This window comes from Balaenoptera physalus (assembly GCF_965194825.1).
Source record: "Balaenoptera physalus genome assembly, chromosome: 7".
NCBI lineage: Eukaryota > Metazoa > Chordata > Mammalia > Artiodactyla > Balaenopteridae > Balaenoptera > Balaenoptera physalus.
In genome coordinates this window covers 18,175,024-18,188,645 of record NC_138886.1, presented here as the reverse complement: position 1 = coordinate 18,188,645, position 13,622 = coordinate 18,175,024, and the positions used below count along the sequence as shown (strand labels likewise).

Below are 13,622 nucleotides of genomic sequence, written 5' to 3'. Positions count from 1 at the left end.
GGTAGGCGCCCTTCTCCAGGGCGGCTCCAACATCAGCACCGCTGAGTCCACCAGGGGCTGGTTCATGCGACAGTAACTTTTGAGGGTGAACAGATGAAAATACGTGACTTCCTCCTCCTCCTCTCTTCCTATCCTCTTCATACTCTACCCCCACCTCCTCCTCTTTCTTCTTTGTCTTTTTCTCCCTCTCCTCCTCCCACTTCCTTTTTTTAAGTTGATATGCACCAATTTTGATGACAGTGTGTGAAAAAGAGAGCGATGAACAGGTCTCTATTTCAGAGGACAGTGTCAGAAAGGTTAACGTTTAACAGCACAGAAGAAGAGGGAAAAAAAAATGTCCCCAATTCTGAGGAAAAGGAACAGCCGTTTATTATTAATACCAATTTAGAAAGTGTAGCTAACATTTATCATGTGCTATGCAAATGAGTATTTGTATTCTCGTACTAAATCCTTAAAATGTCACTATGCCTTAAGTACTGTTATTATCAGTTTACAGTTGAGGAAATTATCAGGGAGGTGAAGGGATTTTGCCCAAGGCTACATAGCTAACAAGCAGCAGAGCTGGGGACTCCACAGTACAAGTGCTTAATGCTTGTTATGTTGCCAGAGCCCATGTGCCAAGTCTGGGTACATTCATTATCTCATTAGTTACCCCTACAACCAGCAGAGGTAGATAGTATCATCCCCATTTTACAGATGAGAAGACTAATACAAGGAGAGAGGCCTTGACTTTCCCAAGTCGCACAGCTAGTGAATGGCAGAGCCAGCATTTGAATGTACATTCTTTGGTCTCTAAAACCCTGACCGTTCTATTTACACAGAGCCTGATTCCATGTGAGCAAAGGAGGCCGACTGGCGAGGAAAGATCCAGAGGGAAACACAGGTGCACCTTGAGCCCTTAAGAGCACTTTGCCATCCCAAGCACATTATATAAGTCTGTGTATTAATACAGCAAATGGATTTTTAGGATGCCTTAGACATATTCTTGTCAATCTTGCCTTACATCTGAATGGCCTTAAATAGTTTACAAGGAAGTATGCATACATTTATCTCCTTTCTCTCTCAAAAAAGACCTTTGAAGTATATAGGAGAAGACTTTTTAATCCCTGGAATACACATGGGAAAACAGGCTCAGAGAGCCGAATGAGCTCATCCAAGGTCACACAGCTAGTAGAAGAGTGAGTGTCAGGGGGTTTTCAGGTAATGGTCCCCAGCAGGGAAGAAACAAGACCACAGGCAGAGAGCAGACACGGATGCCACCGTGGACGCCGGCCATGCTGTTCCTCCTGGTCCTGCAAAGGCAGACGTGGCCCCACCTATTCACCTGCACGGCCAACACACAGGAGGCGCCTGAGCTAACCCTGACCTGGTGAATTGCTCCAAAGGGTCACTCCTGATGCTCCAGCCTCTCTCACACCAGGAGACAGGGATGTCCAGAACTCAGTAGAGTGTTGATGAGCCTCCAGCCAGGCGTTGATATGATTTATTCCAAGCCCCCTCCTTCCACTGAGCCTAAGAGCAACCCTCTGAGGCAAGGTGGACCCGGAGGGATGAGGGTGCGGAGGAGTAGCCCCGCAGGTGCCCCCCTCGGTGACGTCTCAGCCCTCCTCCGAATGCCCGGTGCTGCCGAGTCCTCCAGGGTCGTCTCGGTGGTCTTCCCCCACCACTGAGCCAAGTGCGGGGACCATGGGTGTACTTAACCCAAATCTGTCTGTTTTAATCACCCTCCTCTAGACAGATAAAAGCTTTCCATAGGATTGCTCTCTCAAGCATTTCTCTGTGGCTTTGATACCAGCCATTAAATCATGGAAGGGAAAACAAAATGAAACAAAACAAAAAAAAGGACCAGCTCCAACCTTTAGCTTTTAATTTTTTTTAGCCTCCTGAAAGAAACCAGATTGTTGACCTAAATTCCCCCCTTTCATCCCCACATCCTCTCACCTCTGCTCATATTCCCCTGGCTGATGTTCCACAGCTAGTGGACATCCTTAAGTTGGAGGGCCTGAAATGGCCTTCCTTTCCCTCCTCCCCCTGCTCCTCCATTACCTTACATCTTCCACAGTAGGAACCAAGGCTGGGACGTCTGAAGGACTTGCGATCTCAGAGTCTCAGGGAGTCTGAGATGCTGAAGGGACCTTTGGGGCCATCTGATGCAACCCTCCTATTTCACAGGCAGGGTTTGACGATGCCCTGGGAGGGGGGGTTACTGCTTGCCCATCGACCCACAGCAGTGAAGTGGCAGAGCTGGAACACAAGAACCTTGACCGTGGGCTAAGAGTTTCTCCCATGGAAGGAGAGCATCCTGGAAGAGAGCTCTGGCTTTAGAGTCAGCCCGCCTGTGATTCCAGTGCTCTCTAGCTGGGATCCTTGGAGGGAAATCACTTAGCTTCTCTGCACCTGTTTCCTTCTCTGTCACAAGAATATCAGTAAAGCCCACTTCACCGGGTTATTATGAGCACTAAATGGAATGTCTGTGCTTAGCAGAGAGACGGCTACCTAAAGGCTTTTAGCAAATTCTCGTTATATTATTATCATTACAGTTGTCCCTTGGTATCCACAGTGGATTGGTTCCAAGACCCACCACAGATACCAAAATCTGCAGATGATCAAGTCCCGTATATAAAATGGCATAGCATTTGCATGTACTCTACACACATCCTCCTGTATACTTTACAACATCTCTAGGTTACTTATAATACCTTATGCAATGTAAATGCCAATGCACGGCGAGGTCCCCATAGCTGAGGTCGTGCTCATCTGTGGGGGGACTGAACTTGAAATCAGGAGTCTTGAATTTCAGTCTTTCCTACCACTCAGTGCTGTGTGACCTTGGGCAGGTGACCAAACCCTTCTGAGTCTCAGTTTTCTCATCTGTAAACAGCACCTATTATACAAGGTGCTGTGAGGGTTATGTGAGACACCTTGGCCCAAAAGCAGCTATGTACATGCTCAACACACAGCAGGGGCTTCAGAAGTGCACATTCAAGCTGGAATACAAAAGCATCCCTCTCTTGTGAGGAAAGTTTCCTGTGTGGTGACGACACCACCCATTTTTGTATCCTCCTAATACACTTTGCCCTGCTCGCAACAGGATAATCGAGTTAAGTTGAGGCAATGTGTTGTAACCAAGAAGGATTCTGAGCTGGGCACAAGGCAGTGAAAGATTTTAGAGAAATTTCAATGGGAGAGCTTAAAAAACTTGTTGAATGGTCGTATTATAGTTCGCTAAGGTTACCATAACAAAGCACCACAGGCTGGGTGGCTTAAATAGCAGAGATTTATCTTCTCACAATTCTAGAGGCTAGGAGTCTGACATCAAAGTGCCTGCAGGGTTGGATTCTTCTGAGACCTCTGTCCTTGGCTTGTAGATGCCCATCTTCTCCATCTTATGTCTTCATACTGTCTTCCCCTTGTATCTGAATTTCTTCCTCCTATAGGGACAGCAGTCATAATAGATTAGGGCCCACCCTAAGTGACCTCATTTTAACCTAATTATCTCACTAAAGACCTTATCTCTAAATCAGTTCATATTCTGAGGTAGTAGGAGCTAGACTTCAACATATGAGTTTTGGGGTGGGGACACGTTTCAGCCCGTAACAGATGGAAAAGAAGATGGCAGGCAGCCAGGCGTGTGACGGCAACCTCGAAGAAAAGATGAAGAAAAAGAACATTGCAGTATAGAGCCCGGACATTGGAACAGAGCTGGGTCAGAAACCAACAAACAAGGAGGCTAGTGATGGAGGTTCAGTTGCTGGAGGACAAGGCCAGGAAGGCATCCCAAACTCCAGATAGACAACCAGGCCCAGGCGAATCTTGGGTCCCAGTGAAGTGTGATAAGCCAGGTAGAACAGATGAAGCACTGGTAATAAAGAACCACTGATTCTCGGTCCATTTCTTCTAGGTCCAGGCAGAAGAACGACACAGAAAGCAGCCTCCTGGCTTGCAGTTTAACTCAACTTGCTTGTGTTGGCGCTGCTGAACTTACAGAAATATTTTTGGAGGGGGGGGCATGTCCTCAAACAGCCCACAGTAAAGTGTTTGGCACTTGGCACTTAATGCAGTGATGTGATTAAGAACCTGGGCCTGGGAACCCTATGGACGCGTATTCTAAGCTGTGTTGCTTTGGACAAGCCACTGCCTTTTTGAGCCCATGTTTTCTCTGCAGAATGGGCTGCGTTGATAGTTTTGTTGTGAGGATTAAGTAAGAGAATTAAGCACTTTATTAAGCACGTGGTGCTTAGTAAGTTTCTAAACAAAGGGTAATGTGCTCTTATAAGGAACACAGCAACAGAGAAGTGTCCCTCCTTCCCTCCCTTCCTTTATTTTATACTTTCAATGACAGACTCTATGGAACACCTGCAAGGTACCAGATGCTGTGTTGGATGCTGGGCATTAGAAATGAACCGAACAGACATACTCAGGAAACAGACATTGAATGCGTAATTACGGAAGTGATGAGTTTTTGGACGGGGAGGAGTATGATGGATGTGGAGGAGGAAGATTTGTCTGTACCCGGGCTGGAGTGCTGTGGTCACACAACACTGCCCTGGGGTAGTGACATTACAGTGGCCCTGAGAGGGTGACCCCACAGCCCATGGGATTCTCCCAGTATGGCCCTGGCATAGGTTTTGGGAGACTCCCTACAAGCCTTCTGCCTTTGGACTTGCCTCCTTCATACATGCTCTTGATCTCTGGGGTGAGATGAGACAAAAAAGAGGCAATAAAAGTAAATAAACATCAAGCTTCTGCTGGAATATGAAGCCCTTTTCCCAGCAAACCTAGCTGCAGGAAGATAGGGACACATTAGAGAGGCCAGCTGACCAGGGTTCAAGTGACAGGTGATGGTCATGAGACCCAGGGCAGCCCCTTTCCTGGTCTGGGCCTCTACTTCTCCATCTGTGCAGGTGCCCCAGTCACCTCATTGGCTGGTGAATGGGCTCTGGCCCTTTCACTGCCTGCTGCTTCCATGTGCTTATAGCTTTGAGGCAGGTTTATGCTAATTCGATGTAGATGGTGTGCAGGATCGCCTGTGGCCTTCCGTCTGGCCCCCTGCGGACGCATCCCCTGAGATCCACCTCTAGTACCACACAGATGGTGCCGACTTCAGACCAACTCTCACTGTTTCTTTCACTGTGTCTCTCTGTCTTCCTGGAGAACCATGGGGAAGGATGGCATGGAGGTGTGGTGGGGTCCACCTGTGTCTTCCCGAGAGCAAACACTGTTCCTTGTCCGGTATGGAGACACACAGAGGACGATCCTCCAAGCACGCAAACATTGGCAATGACATGAGGCGTCCAATTCAAGTCAACACGTGTTTTTGAAGCATCTCCTACTTACAGGGAACCATTCTAGCAGTGAACGAAAGAGCTCTTAAATTGTAGCGGGGGGATCATTTACTCCTAACCCCTCCTTTTTCAGAGAAGGGAAATGAGACCTGGCAGCATAAGAGGTGGTGTGACTTGTCCCCAGGCAAGGTCATCCAGCAAGCTGAGCCCAGATCTCTGGGCCCAGATACCTGGTTCTGAGCTGGTGATACATCAGTGCCTCCCTTCCAGCCCTCTGAAATGTGACTACTGTTGATTACGTTATTTTTGTACAGAAATAAATCCCATTCACCACTACACCCCACCCCCATCCCTATTGAAGTTCAGTGATTTCCTTTCACCACTAACACTCCAGGTAAATATTTCCCTCTGAACTTCTGAAGCCACTGCTTCAAGGTCCTCATTTCCCTTAATGTGCTTCCTCTTGGTTCCACTGAAACGAGAAAAGAGAGGGTTCTCTTTGCCCTTCCTCTCTGCTTCCTGGGGCTAAGCCACCTCTTGGTCCTTCGCTCCGTGTCACAGAGTCTAGCCTTTCGCACTGCTACCCTCTTCTCTCTCAACTGCAAACGGCGGTGGCCAGAGCCCGGGTCCCCAGCCCCGGGAAGGTCCTGAACTGAGGGCACCCTACAGATGTGTAAACAGTTTACCTTGCTAACCCAGCCAGCCGGCTTCCAAAGGCAACAGGAAAACCAGGACTGAGAGCCCCTGGCAAAATAAAAACCTGCAGAGAGAGAGAGAGAGAGGGAAAGAGAGAGGGAAAAGGATCCTGTTTCAGATGTGAATTTTCTCATTAGAAGAATTTTCTGTTTAAGGGGGAGGGGTTGGCCAGGGGAGGAAGAGAAGGTGAGCTGAGAGGTGGGATGGGGGGCACAAGAGGGGGTTGCTCCAGGGGCCTGTGCACTCCTGCTTTCCGTAGCCAGCAGCAGCAAACCTGGGGGAACTCACTCCAAACCTGGAGTCAGAGCTTTGGCCTCGGTCAGTGGGGAGGTAGCTTTTAACATGCAAGCCTCATAATAGTAGCAAAGCCAAAGGGGATTTATGATTTCTAAGTAGAGTTTGCCAGTGGATTTGAGGAGGACTTGTGCTTTTTTGAGCCCTCATCCTACCAGCTCTTGATATATCAGTCAAGATGCCTTTAGGGTACCCTCTCTCTCTAGTGTTTCTGTATTTTGTTTTTAGTCATTTTCTACTTTTCATCCTTGACATCACTCCCAGACCCTCCAGCATCTTAAAAATGAACTCCCATCTGGACAGCCACTGTATGCCAAGGGTAGTATAGCCTCTATGTCTTTTAAGTATGACAGCATACGTAAAGAGAGGTACAGATGAGGGAATTTAGATCCACAGAGGTGAAGCGATCTGCCCCAGATGTACCGCCAGTAATTGCTGTCATCAAATTACCCGGAGTCCAAAGATCCTGCCCTTTCTACCTGACCGAGAACACACTCTGTCTTCTGAGTCTCTCTGTCCTTTATCCAGGGAGACATAGCTCAGTGCCTTTGATTCTGTTTGTCCTTTTCTCTTCTCCCACTCCGTTTAGAATCATTCGTGTGCTCATTCGTGAGGCACTTGCTGAGTGCCTGCTGTGTACAGGGCATAGTGCAAGGTGCTGGACAGGGTACAGGTGACCCAGACAGAGCCATCACTCTCCAGAAGCGTCCAGTCTAGGGGAGACTCCAAAACCAGAGAACAGGTGTCTGGTTTCTGAAAAGTAAAATGAATTCAGAGGAGAGAATGATTGCTCCTCAGAGGACCATCAGGGAAAGCTTCTTGGTCGTGGTGGTTTCTGTTTTAGCCATTGGGAAACTTGGGAACACAGAAAATCAGACTTGACCAAGCATGTGGGGGGGAACCTCATTCAGTCCCCTCCTTTTCCAGGTAGAGAACCAAGACCCAGAGGAGGTACTTGGTGCTTCATCAAGGTGTGAGAGCAGGTTGACGTTGTAGGAGACCCTGGCCATTACGTGAAAGATTATAGGACAGGAGGGGTGGTAGGAGAGGTGTAGGCAGACTTAGATGCCTGGCCAAAACTACCGTCTATGTCAGCTGCTAACAGATTTACACAAATTCTAAGGCCCCAGTGACCACAGAGGAGTACAGACTGTGTGGGCCTCCTCTACCGATTTTGCTGGAAGCCGTCTGTGCTCATTTCATGAGTGCTAATGGCAGATGCACACTCAAAGTTATGGTGACCGCAACAATTCTCCAGCTGAAAAGTAGGGACTGTGCTTCTAAATGAGCATCTTTTATTCATTCTCCTATTCCTCTCTTTCTCCTCCCGCCTGGCCTCATACATCATCCGACATTTAAAATACACTCTTAATTAGAAAGTCTTCTTCCCCATCCAACTGGCTGTCCATGCCAAGGACACTGGGTATATTCCAGAAAGACTGGGAATGGGGGTTGGTGAGTATAAAAATAATCAGATCCAGAGAGAATCTGCTAAGTGACTTCTCGGGGTTCCTGGAGTAAGTCTAGAGATGTCTGGCTTGGAACTTTCCCAAACACCCAACTAAACCTTGGGACACCCCCAGGCAGGTGGTTTGATCCAGATAGATCCCTGGTGGCACTGATGAGGGAGTGGGAGGTACCATAGAGTTAGTCCCTAGGACAGTGGACCCCGGGTCTGATGGATCTAGGATCCACTTACCAACCAGTTGACCTCAAACCCATCCATCTCTTTACTTCCTTCAATTTCTGTTTCCTCCTCTGTTAATATCAGCACCTTGGGGGTGCTACACGGATTAAATGAATTAATGCATACACAGACCTTAGCACAATGCCTGACCTGCGCTAGAGGCTTGGACGATTTTACTTAATGAAGGCATCCCCGACATCTTTTTGTGTTAAGAGGATGCTTTTTATTTTTTGAAATATTAGCATTGGTGTTAGAGAAAAGCAAGCTTGAATTGGCTCTCAGGAGATTTGTCAGTGACTCTATGTAACCTAACAAATGCCTTCCGTACCCTGGGTCTCAACTTGCTTACCTTTCAAGTGAAGGAGTTGGAAGTGTTTAAAAACCTTTCCAGCTCAGAGAGTAAGCATGTCCGCCTTTCTTTGGGGGTGAACGTCGGGGCTAGCCAGGACTCCCGTTACAGACAGAAGCTTTACTAGTAGCTTTACAGCCCTTGACCCTCACTTCTCCAGGGAACCTTCCCAGCAATCCACCGCCGCTGATCTTTGATGAGTGCTGGTGGGTGATGTACGCCCCAAGTTTCGGTGACCATGGTCCGAGCCGTCCTTCTAAATGAGCATCTTCTATGCGTCATCATGTCTTTGATTCTTCTCTCACCTCTTCCTCTCACCACCTATGTCATTCTACACTTAAAATACGCTTTTAATTTAAAAAGTCCTCTTCCCCATCCAACAGTTTTGCAAAATCAAAGGTTTTCAGATTTTAGTTATTATCACTGTTGTTTTCTTTAGCTCAAGTACCTATTCTGCAAACAGATATCTTTCTTGTATGCCCCATACTCAGAACCAAAAAAAGTGAAACCACATGGGTTAAAGTTGTGGTGAGACCCTCTCAAAGGCAACTCACCTGTGTTCTCCCTTCCTCTAGCCCTTGCCTTGCCCTAGAGGTGGTCCCAGAGGCTCGGCTACTCACTGCCAGGATCCCACTGAGCACGGTTTGAAAACTTCCTGGTCTAGCACATCCTGATATAAATTTTATCGGAGAGAAATAACTTACCCTCCTCCTTCCTCCATCCTTTATTTACTCATCTTTCTCTTTTGGGGCCGCATAGGGCTATATGACAAATGTTCTTATGCCTCACGTGACCGAGGATGGGTCGTGGGCATTCACACCGTCAGTGACCAAGGCAACAGAGACCCACGCTACTTTTTCTCCTTGAAGACAGACCGGGCCCGGCAAGTGACCACCATCAATGCCCACCGCAGCTACCTCCCAGGCCAGTGGGTACACCTGGCTGCCACCTACGACGGGCGGCTGATGAAGCTCTATGTGAACGGTGCCCAGGTGGCAACCTCTGGGGAGCAGGTGGGTGGCATTTTCAGCCCACTGACCCAGAAGTGTAAAGTCCTCATGCTGGGAGGCAGCGCCCTCAACCACAACTACCGGGGCTACGTGGAGCGCTTCAGCCTATGGAAGGTGGCCAGGACGCAGCGCGAGGTCCTGCTGGACATGGAGACCCGCGGCCTCCACGCTCCTCTACCTCAGCTCCTCCTCCAGGAGAACTGGGACAACGTGAAGCGCGCCTGGTCCCCCATGAAGGACGGCAGCAGCCCCCGCGTGGAGGCCAGCGGCGCCCACGGCTTCCTGCTGGACACGAGCCTGGAGCCACCTCTGTGCGGGCAGACGCTGTGTGACAACCCCAAGGTCATCTCCAGCTACAACCAGCTGCCGCGTTTCCGCCGGCCCAAGGTGGTGCGCTACCGCGTGGTCAACCTCCACGACGATGGCCGCGAGAACCCCACGGTGAGCCGCCAGCAGATCGATTTCCAGCACCGGCAGCTGGCCGAGGCCTTCAAGCGCTACAACATCTCCTGGGAGCTGGAGGTGCTGGAGGTGAGCAACTCGTCCCTGCGCCGCCGCCTCGTCCTGGCCAACTGCGACATCAGCAAGATCGGGGACGAGAACTGCGACCCCGAGTGCAACCACACGCTGACCGGCCACGATGGCGGGGACTGCCGCCACCTGCGTCACCCCGCCTTCACCAAGAAGCAGCAGAACGGGGTGTGCGACATGGACTGCAATTACGAGCGGTTCAACTTCGACGGCGGGGAGTGCTGTGACCCCGAGATCACCGATGTCACCAAGACCTGCTTCGATCCCGACTCTCCGCACAGGTAAGAGCCGGACTCCTCCCCCTTTTTATCCCTGCGCGGCTCCTGATGCCCGGTGGGGTTGCGGGAATCTTCCAGTTCACCCAGAAGATCGACCAAGTAATCACAGGGACCGTACCCCTTACCAAAATATTTATGGAGCGCCTCCTGTGGGCTGAGGGGAACTCTTAGGGCCCTGTCTTTGCAAGGGGCTCAGGGTCTAAACCGGGCCACCTGGGCTGAGGACATATACCTGCATCATAAAGAGCTGTGCTGTCCAGGGCTGTAGTCACTGGTCACGTGTGACTGTTTAAATTTAAATTAGTGAAGATGAAATACAGTTTAAAATCCAGTTCCTGAGTCACACCAGCCACGTTTCAAGAACCCAGTAGCCGCCCGGGGATAGTGGCTACCACACTGGACAGAGTGATAGGACCGCTTCCATGACCGCAGAAGGTTCTGTTGGGCAGAGCTGGTCGAGCTGGGATTGTCTGGGGTCAGACAGACTGGGTTCAGGTCTATTTCCTCACTTCGCGACCTCTTACAAGGTATTTCCTCATCTGTAAAATGGGAATCAATGGTATCTCCTTTGTCAAGCTGCTTCGAAGATTGAATGAGGGCACGTAAAGCACATGTCTCTTCTAGGGGCTAGCAGGTTATTACCGGTTAGTAAGCGTATTTGTCATTTCTTGAACAATGAAAGGCAGCATGTGCCGTGTGTACAGGAGGTCAAAGAGGAACAGCTGACTGGCAGCCTGAATATGTTGCGGAAGGCTTAGGTACAGTTTGGACATCGGAGATCAAGTTGGGGGAGAGAGGAGGACACTCAAGGCAGAGGAATTTCATATACTGCTGAGAAGAGGGCGGAAAGGGGAGTCTTCTGCCTAATGCCTGACTTAGCCTCTGCCTTGTGCTACAACTCTGACCAGCAACCCCAAAGGAAGACCCAAGGGGGAGCCATGGGTGATCTGTATTTGAGGTGGGACTCAGGGGAACTAGTTCTAAGCCAGAGAGACAGTCCATATCAACTTTCCTGATTTCCCAGATTCACGCTGAACTTTTCCATTCTGTCCAACTCGCAGGACCCTGGACTTGCTGATGGCTCGAGCACGTTTGCCGACCTCTGCAGGTTTTGTGCTGACTCTTCTCTTTATGTCTCTCTCACAAGAGCAAGGGCCTCCCATGCATAGACAAAATACCTATGTGCAAAGGAATGACGACGCTGGCAGGAGAATGTCGTGCCTGGCACCAAGCCACAGAGCACGTCAGCTCAGCCTCCTGGCACCGGGCGGGCCCCTGGACTCTCACCTTGGCTCAGAGACAGGAGCAGCCCGTGTGGGAAGAAGCCTTGGTGTGTGGCCAGTTCCTTCGAGGTCACAATGCACTTTCATCTCTGCTCTCATTTGGGCTTTGACAGAATTTGATGAGGCAGACTAGACAGGGTTAGCATTTGCATTTGACTGATGGGGAACTAGAGGGCCTTAGAGAGTGAGATGACTCAGCCGCAGTCCCAGGTCAGGAAAGTCATTTGGCTAAATCACAAATGCAAGCCTTCCGAGATGAATGCAGTATGTGCGCTACTGAGCTAGACCCCAGGAGTTAACCAGTGTGCCCAGGCAGAGTGGGCGTGGGGGAGGCCTAGGGGCCAGGAATACTGGAAGTCATCCACTTATTTGTACATTTATTCATTCATTCGTTCATGCAACAAATGTTTATTCAGCACCTACCAAGTACCAGGAAGGTGGGTACCCTTATCCCTGCTTTGCTGAAGGAAATCCAGGATTCAGAACACGGAAGGGATTTACCCCAGGTCACTCAGCTAATAAACAGAGAGCTTGGATTTGAATCTTGGTCTGTTGACTCCAAAGCTCCCACTGAAGGGTGGGGGTGGTATTTTTAAGTCCAAGGAACAGTAAGAGGCAGAGTCAAAGGACAGGGCTGACGGGCAGGGTGGCTTTCCTAAAGCCTTGGGAGAAAACTGCTGAGTATGACTGAGTCAGGACCAAGGGCAGCTGGCCTTTGTGGCGGGCACTCTGTGCTTGGGTGCAGGGGCCGCGGGACCCCAGGTCCCAGATAGCTCACAATCAGCAGACAGAGCTGGCAGGCACCAGTGGCCTCCTCGTTTCTAAGTCACGGGACCACACGCCTAGAATGTCCGTGAGCAGCCATGTGCCAGCGCTGTGACCACTCACGCCAGGGCCTGTTTGTTTGCTGGCTGGAAAGTCATGTGTCCTGGGTGAGCCCCACCGGGAATGTGTCATCTCCTGATGGAGCTGGGGTGACAGCGTTCTGGCTGAATCAGCTCTCCCGTGTGCAGAGAGAAACCTGTGGAAGTTTGTGGAGAAATACTTGCTTTGTGACTTCAAAAAAAAAAAGAGGGAGGGAAGGAGGGAGGAAGGAAGGAAGGAAGAAAGGCAGGGAAGAAGGGAGGGAGGAAGGAAGGAAGGAAGACACCTGTAATAGAAAATGAGATTGACATTGTCTAGGTGATTTTTAATGAAGAGCTGAACTTATCTTTTACCCAGGATGTGCTCCTGCGTTGCCCGCCCCCCTCAATGGGTAAAGACAATAAAGACAATAGTTCAGTTACTACGTCTCAATCTATGGTGAAGAACCAGTTTTGTTTCCTATACGTTGCAGACCAATACTTTTGTAATACACAGAAAAAATGAATTGCTGTAACATGAATTCTTCACCCCGAGTATGACGAAGCAGTGTCAGAGTTCTCCAGAAGTTCCTAAATGCCTTCTCTCCACTTCTGTACTTATTGTGACATAGACTAGTAAGAAGCAGTTTGTGCACTGCTTACTTTGAGTAGCACTGATTAAAATTCACCATTCTGAAAATTTATGTAACGGTTCCCTTGGGTAAAATAAGATCCACCAGTAATGCAGCTGGGCAGATTGGCAGGCGCCATCAGAGAATTCCCGTTTCTTCTAACACGTTTGAGCTCATTCTTTATCTCCTAGTCCTTGGGCCCCGTAGTCCACGTTCGCAGGAGTGCATGTGTTACAGGGGAGCATCCAGTCCTAGCAGAAGGCTGCAGGAGACATCGAGATGGTGTCCAATGTGAGACCTAGAAACATCCTCAGAGATCAGTGGGTCCAAATCCCTTTTCCCCCAGAGAGGGAAGCTGAGGCCAAAGCTCACATGGTTCATTAGTGGTCAGACTGGGGCTAAGGATGCTCTAGATTTCTAAGTCCTGTAAGGATGCTCTAGATTTCTAAGTCCTGTAAGGATGCTCTAGATTTCTAAGTCCTGTAAGGATGCTCTAGATTTCTAAGTCCTGTAAGGATGCTCTAGATTTCTAAGTCCTGGTCGTCTGCCGTGGCACAGCTTCTCAGAACTACCCTGACGTTCTTGCCATTCCCAGATACCTGCCCCCCTCATGTTCTGTCCTTGCTCTCTTCTTCCCTAACATCCCTGAGCATTTGGGATTATGAAGTGCTGAGTGAGTGAGTTTGGAAGAGAATCGGATAAGGGCCTTGGGTTTTCATGAGCCACTGCAGAACT

At 49.5% G+C, this 13,622-nt stretch overlaps 1 protein-coding gene across 6 annotated transcripts in view; it reads left to right on the top strand.

The window, feature by feature from the left end:
- Positions 1-13,622, top strand: part of PAPPA (pappalysin 1) — a 310,893-nt gene that overhangs the window by 23,497 nt on the left and 273,774 nt on the right. For all 6 annotated transcript variants that reach the window (XM_082470406.1, XM_082470404.1, XM_082470405.1 and 3 more), the window contains exon 2: positions 9,071-10,133. In XM_082470406.1, coding sequence (XP_082326532.1) covers positions 9,071-10,133 — 1,063 coding nt within the window. The remainder of the gene's footprint in view (positions 1-9,070; positions 10,134-13,622) is intronic.